Source organism: Microtus ochrogaster, linkage group LG4 (assembly GCF_000317375.1).
Source record: "Microtus ochrogaster isolate Prairie Vole_2 linkage group LG4, MicOch1.0, whole genome shotgun sequence".
Lineage (NCBI taxonomy): Eukaryota > Metazoa > Chordata > Mammalia > Rodentia > Cricetidae > Microtus > Microtus ochrogaster.
In genome coordinates this window covers 6,908,213-6,914,515 of record NC_022030.1, presented here as the reverse complement: position 1 = coordinate 6,914,515, position 6,303 = coordinate 6,908,213, and the positions used below count along the sequence as shown (strand labels likewise).

At 42.7% G+C, this 6,303-nt stretch overlaps 1 protein-coding gene across 1 annotated transcript in view; it reads left to right on the top strand.

Annotated features, from left to right (window-relative positions):
- Nucleotides 1–3,169, top strand: part of Map3k5 (mitogen-activated protein kinase kinase kinase 5) — a 206,024-nt gene extending 202,855 nt beyond the window's left edge. Inside the window, exons 29-30 of the mRNA XM_005360963.3 lie at nucleotides 1,097–1,173; nucleotides 1,803–3,169. Of these exons, the coding sequence (XP_005361020.1) occupies nucleotides 1,097–1,173; nucleotides 1,803–1,863 (138 nt within the window). The 3' untranslated portion in view covers nucleotides 1,864–3,169. The remainder of the gene's footprint in view (nucleotides 1–1,096; nucleotides 1,174–1,802) is intronic.
- The last annotated feature ends 3,134 nt before the right edge of the window (nucleotides 3,170–6,303 follow it).

Sequence of the window (6,303 nt, the reverse complement as noted above, 5' to 3'; positions counted from 1 at the left end):
CTGTGCACACACCCACATACAAATACATATACATACACTCTGTGCACACACCCACATACAAATACATATATATACAAACAACAATAAAAACTACTTTTAAAAGACGTAGTATTTTTGATTTGCTATAAAGGACCTCTTAATACTCCTATTATTGTCGTCAGCTTTACAATTTAAAATAACTAAAATAAGATTTTCTTTTCACTATATATTGGACTACATAAAATTTACAGTCTCCTTCGAAATCTACATTTAACAATTGGCTTCTAACGAAATTAAAATAACTCCCTTACTAAGAGAAAACAATACACCCAACAAAGTTCTCCAAAACTGTTATCCTCTTGGGCTTGAGTTACACTCAGGGGGAGTCAGTAATGACCCACTAAATCATTGTCCCTTCTATTTGCTTTAAAATTAAAAGCTCCGGTCTCGTCCAGGATTGCAGGCAAGTCCCTGCTATTGGCTATGAAAACTTCAAAAGCTCAGTATAGGCAATAATGTCCCAGGAATATTGATCTACTTGGTAACAAACAGAAGTGCTTGAGCACTAGAGCTGTTCAGTACAAACACTAGCTGCCAGCGATCTCCGTAATGACAAGTGAGATTAAACCTGCGTCTCTTCTAATCCGCAAGCAATGTGAATCATACGAATGTGTTTCTTTCTAATTTGGTCACCAGAAGGCTTTTTTCTTTAATAATTCCAGAAGGCTGTTTTTTTGTGTTTTTTTTTTTGTTGTTGTTGTTATTGTTGTTGTTTTGGTTTGTGTGTGTGTGTGTGTGTGTGTGTGTGTGTGTGTGTGTGTGTGTGTGGCTTTCCTGTTAGAGTCATTCTTTATTTTCTTTTTTGGTTTTTCGAGACAGGGTTTCTCTGTGTAACAGCCCTAGCTGTGTAGGAACTAGCTCTGTGGACCAGGCTGGACTTGAACGCAGAAGAGATCTGCCTGTCTCTGCCTCCCGAGTGCTGGGATTAAAGGCGTGTGCCACCCCTTGCCCGACTTAGACTCGTGCTTAATTCTTAGCCGTGTTTGTCTTGTGGGCAGCCTTCGTGTTTTAAAGCCACACAAAGCATCTTACTGTACGCATACTCTGCTCTCTATAGTTTCTGGCTGAGGATTACACGCTCGTGGATGTTCTCTACTACGTGACACGGGACGACTTAAAGTGCCTCAGACTAAGGTACCGCTTCCCCCCACCCCCTTACTTTTGGTTGTCAAGAGGGAAAGAACCCTGGGTTGAGAACAGGAAGCCTGGGTTCCTGCCCTGCAGGGTCCCTCACCAGCTCTGCAGGCTCAGGAAGGGCTGTGTCTAGTTTTCAACCCCGAGTCAACTGAGTTAGTTGGGCCAGCCTATTGGGGGCAACTCTGATAACGAGTATTTCTGTTTAAGTGTGTGGCAATCAACTGGAAGCGAGTTCCTAAATAATATCACAGACTAAAGTCATGCAGGTTCTCCGAGGCTGCTGTGCAGAAATGCTCACAGTCCTATAAACAGTAGATCTGTCGTTGACTCACCGGCTAGACTACTTTGTATCGTCTGGTACGATTCCTTGTCACAGCCCAAGCAGATCCGTAACTGACAGTCCTCTCTATAAAAACACAGTTCAAGAGTGCTGAAAACATCAAATGGTGTCTTGTACTTGGTACTTTCAGAAATGGACAGGAAAGGCGTGAAGGGTGGTGAGAAAATACCATGTGCGCAGGATACATCAGGCCCGATATGCCTGTGCGCTTCATGGCCCCTGTTCTGTTCCAAGGGCTGTCCCAGGGGATGGTGCTCTTCAGCTTGTTCTTCTGTCTTTTACACAGGGGAGGGATGCTGTGCACGCTGTGGAAGGCCATCGTTGACTATCGGGACAATCGCGCCTGACTGCGTGTGACTGATTTAACCTTCAGCGGGGATTCTGAACGTCAACACAGAACCGCTCTCCTTAGGGGAGGGGAAGTTGGAGAAGAGAAAGAAGCTGCACTTTAAATCCAGTATTTGTTTACTCGTGTCAGAAAAAAAGAAAACGATAGACAAAACACAGTGAAATTTCCTAACTTGTGTTTCTACAAGATTCCTAAGGACTCTCCGTAAAGGCTTTCACCGTCGTCCTGATTAGCACCCTAAGGCTGAGGACTGTTTTAGTCTGCGCCCTTTCATGGAGATAGTTTTTGAGTCAGCAGCTATTGCATTTTCAGTCCGGTGTTTAGCACGGAACAGACAGGACATTTCGTGTGACAGTGTACCACTGGATCAAAACCAAAATGTGACCGCAACCTTTTAAGGATTCTGTGTGTGTGTGTGTGATGTGCCCTGAGCACCTGAGCAGAAATGCGTAATTTGTATCGTTGTACAAAGTTCTCTCGTTCTTTCTTTGTAGGTGCACAGAACCTAAGAGTGATGGTTTCTACTCTCTGTACCAGTTGTCATATTGACTGTATTTTGTAACTTAAGTGTCTGGCCCGAGTGTGTTTGTCGGAGGTGGTCATGTACTACTGAACTGCACCAGTTGCACATCTGGATCATGGTGATGTTAGCTTGTTCTAGAGCTACCCGTTCGTTGTCTTATTTACTCGAAAAGTAAAAAGATTGCCCACATGCTACTTGGACGATGTCCAGAACATGGTTATTTTGTGCTGATGAACGAGATGACTGGGTTAAAGTTTGGTTGGTTTTTTTTTTCCAGTTATGACATTAAGTAGAATCTGTCTCTGTTGAAGCAATGAAAGGACAGCTGGGATCCAGATTGTTCCTTGGGGACAACAGAGGGGCGCAAGAGAGTGGTCAAAGCGAAAAATTTTAAAGACTCGGTGTCTTTTTTCCACGTTACCTTGAAAAAGACGGAAGCCATTCCATGTCTTAAGAGGTTTGCAAGAAGGATTCAACTGGACGTCATTTTCTTTTCTGTCTCCTTAATGTGGTTCTTGTATTTGGGTTTTTTTTTTTTTGAGCCAGATCTTATATTTTTATGATCCTTCCCACGTTAACAAGATGAGAGCTGAAGCTCTTCGATGGATAAACAAAATGACTTTCCTACATTCGCAGGGATGTGCTTAGGACGTAGGATGGAAACTACAAAGAGGCGGTCGAGTAGCATGACTTAACCCATACAAAAGTCTTCAGTAACAGAAATTGTCTTTATTTCTATGTGAAAATAAACTTACAGTGCATCGTGCTGTATCTGGATATATGAAGTATTCTCCTGAATATTTTCTCATTTGACAGCAACAGGGCTGATCTTCTCTAAAACACTCTAACTTTGGACAGGTCATTGGTTTCTTGACTCCTTTGTGGGAATTTTGAAGAAAGTAGGTTAAGACACAATTTGTCTCATTAATTCCAATGTTTTAAATGCTTCTTTTTATACTATATGTACCTAGGATCAAGCTACCCATTTTCAACTAACTCTTCAATTATATGGTCTTTCCTGAGGTCTTCCCCACCCCCAGTGTGTAGAAAGAGCCGCGGGCTGCATGTTTTTTGTCCTGCCCGGCTCCTGCATGGTTAGTTTTACACCCGAAATAACAACACACAAACTGTATTCATATAAACACTGCCTGGCCCATTATATCTAGCCTTTTCTTGGCTAACTCTCATATCTTGCTTAACTCATATTTAGTAATCTGTGTAGCACCACAAGATGGTCTCTTACCGGGAAAGATTCAGCATGTCTGACCTGGTGGCTTGCTCCATGGCGTCTGACCAGAGAGGAGAGGCATGGCGTCTGACTCACTTCCCTTCTTTCCAGCATTCTGTTCTGTCTACTCCACCTACCTAATTTTCTGACCTATCAGACCAAGCAGTTTTCTTTATTGATTAACCAATGAAACAACAGATTGACAAATGACCTTCCCACATCACCAGTGCCTATCTCTGTTGCCTCCCACCCCATCTGGCTTTGAACCCCTTCTTAATTTACAATATGTTACAATGTGTTCCCAAGTCACCATCATTAGGCTTTTGCTAACATTTTGTATCAAGCACACAAGAAGGCAGTGCCACTGTGGGTCAAGATTCATGAAAGGTTTGTGCTGGGAAGACATTTAGCATCGCCCATGCAAGGGCTTCTCAACTTGGATTTGTGTTCAAATGACCTAGATGTTTTTGAAGTAATATAACAGAGTACTTGCTTAGTAAGACTATGTAAGATTTTAAATTCTAGCAACACTATACACAACAACAAAAAGATACTGATCTGCCATTTGAAGGACTGGCAGGTACCTTGGGAGTGGAGAAATAGCTCAGTTCTTAGGATGCTTACTGCTCTTCCAGAGGATTCAAGTTTGGTTCCCAGCTCCCACATCAGACAGTTTATAAGCTACCTGTAACTCCAGCTCTGGGGGAAATCTGTCTCTGGCCTCCTTGGATACCCAAACTTATACACACACACAGTGCACGCACGCACACACACACACAATTTAAAATCTTTCAAGAAAACAAAAAGAGGACCAGACACATTTTAAAAATTCCCCCATCAGCGATTTAATGTGATCAAATTACACCTCGTTTCTGGGCCCAATGAGAAGCAAAGAGGAAAAGGGCCCCTACCCTAGGGGGGTGGTAGTGAGATGATGACTTCAGTTAAGGTAGAGACTGTGACCACCCATTAGCCCGGAGGAAAGCTCCCTCCTGACCTGTGACCTCTGGCAGATTAGCCTCTGTGAAATGGGGGTTGTTCTGAGACTCAGACAAGGACGTCGCAGGTAAGGTCCTTTGTCGGTGCTTAGCGTGTGCTAGGAGCTCAGCCGCTGCCTGCTCCTGGGATGCTCCTCACTCAGAAGCACCTGTGAAATACTGACTGTGGGCCAGGGGTTACATGATTCAGGGGTGAGTGAAGGTGCCCGCCGTGCGAGCCTGGTAGTCTGTGATCTACCGATCCCCCGAACTCAGGTAAAGATGGAAGGGGGGAAGAGATTCCCTGCTTGTCCCCTGAGCTCCACACGTGTGCAAGCAGAGTTCCGCACTCATACACACGGCACACTAAATAAATAAAAATAAAATAAATACATCAATAAGTGCTAGGCTACTAGTACATGCTGTGGTATGAGTTAAGACATAGTTCTTGCCCCTCAAGCCCAGTGTCAGAAGTGGAATCAAAAGTGTAGGAAGGGCTATGGATACATCTGCCAGAGAGGATCAAGAAAAGCTTTTCAAGACAAACAAGAAAGGGTGAGAACTAGGAATCTAGTTTAGAAAAAGAAAAGTTATGCAGGGGAAATAGCTTTTCCAGAAGTGGATCCAGTGTTGTTGTTGTTTTTAAAACAACATTCTTGTCTCTTTCTCTAAATTCTGCTGTTGCATACTTTGTACCCTTCATTGCTAGGCCACTACATAAAGGAGTTTGACAAAGATGAACTTCACCCATTTGAATGGCTATGATGTGTGAGACACTGTAGCACCATAGGAGAGAAATAAATGACGCCCATATAGTATGATTAATGAAAAACCTAGAGGCAGAAATTGGGGTTGAACCTGAAGGTCAGAAAAGCAAAACAGCCAGCCACTGGCTCTTAGCTCTACCCCAGTCTGAAATGGCGATCCTGCCTCCGGGAATCTCAGAATGAGACTGTGTGTGAGATCTGTTTCCTCCCATTTTATATTTCTTCCTAGTGCCGGGATTAAAGGTATGCACCACTACCCCTGGTTTCTATGGCAAACTAGCATGGCTACTGGGATTAAAGGTGTGTGTCACCGCTGACTGGCCTGTAAGGCTGATTAGTGCAGCTGTTTTAACTTCAGGCAAACTTTATTTATCAAAATACAAATGAAATGTCACTACATTTCCTCTTTTTGTCTAATATAAAAAGGGAAGGCTATAATTAATATAAGAAAAACTATACAATAAGTACAATGACTAGATACAGGCAATAAATATAAACAATGTCTAGTCTATTTGCATTCAAAAAATTTAGAGAAAATACTCCATAGCTATCCTATCTTGGTGAGTCCCAAGTCTTATACCTAATTTACTTTTTATCATAACTTACTTTTTGCATCTGGTAAACTATAACTATCTTTAACTCCCTCAAAGGCCCAAGAATGAAATAACAGTAACTGAGTAAGAAGGAACTGTGAGCAAGCAAGTGACTTCCAAAAAATGTGTAAAATGACAGAAATAGCTGGCTGCCTGGACAGTCACCCAAAAGTTCCTCTGCAAAATGGTTGGGGCATCTATCTTTGGCTTACAGGCCTACTTATCTGATAGACTTTTCTGTGAAACAGGATATTCTGAAGGGCTGTCCCTCCTTGTCTTGACAATGTTTGGCAGTCACTTTATTTGTGTCCTGCTTGTCCAATTAGGACAGCATACTGTCAGCAGTCGAG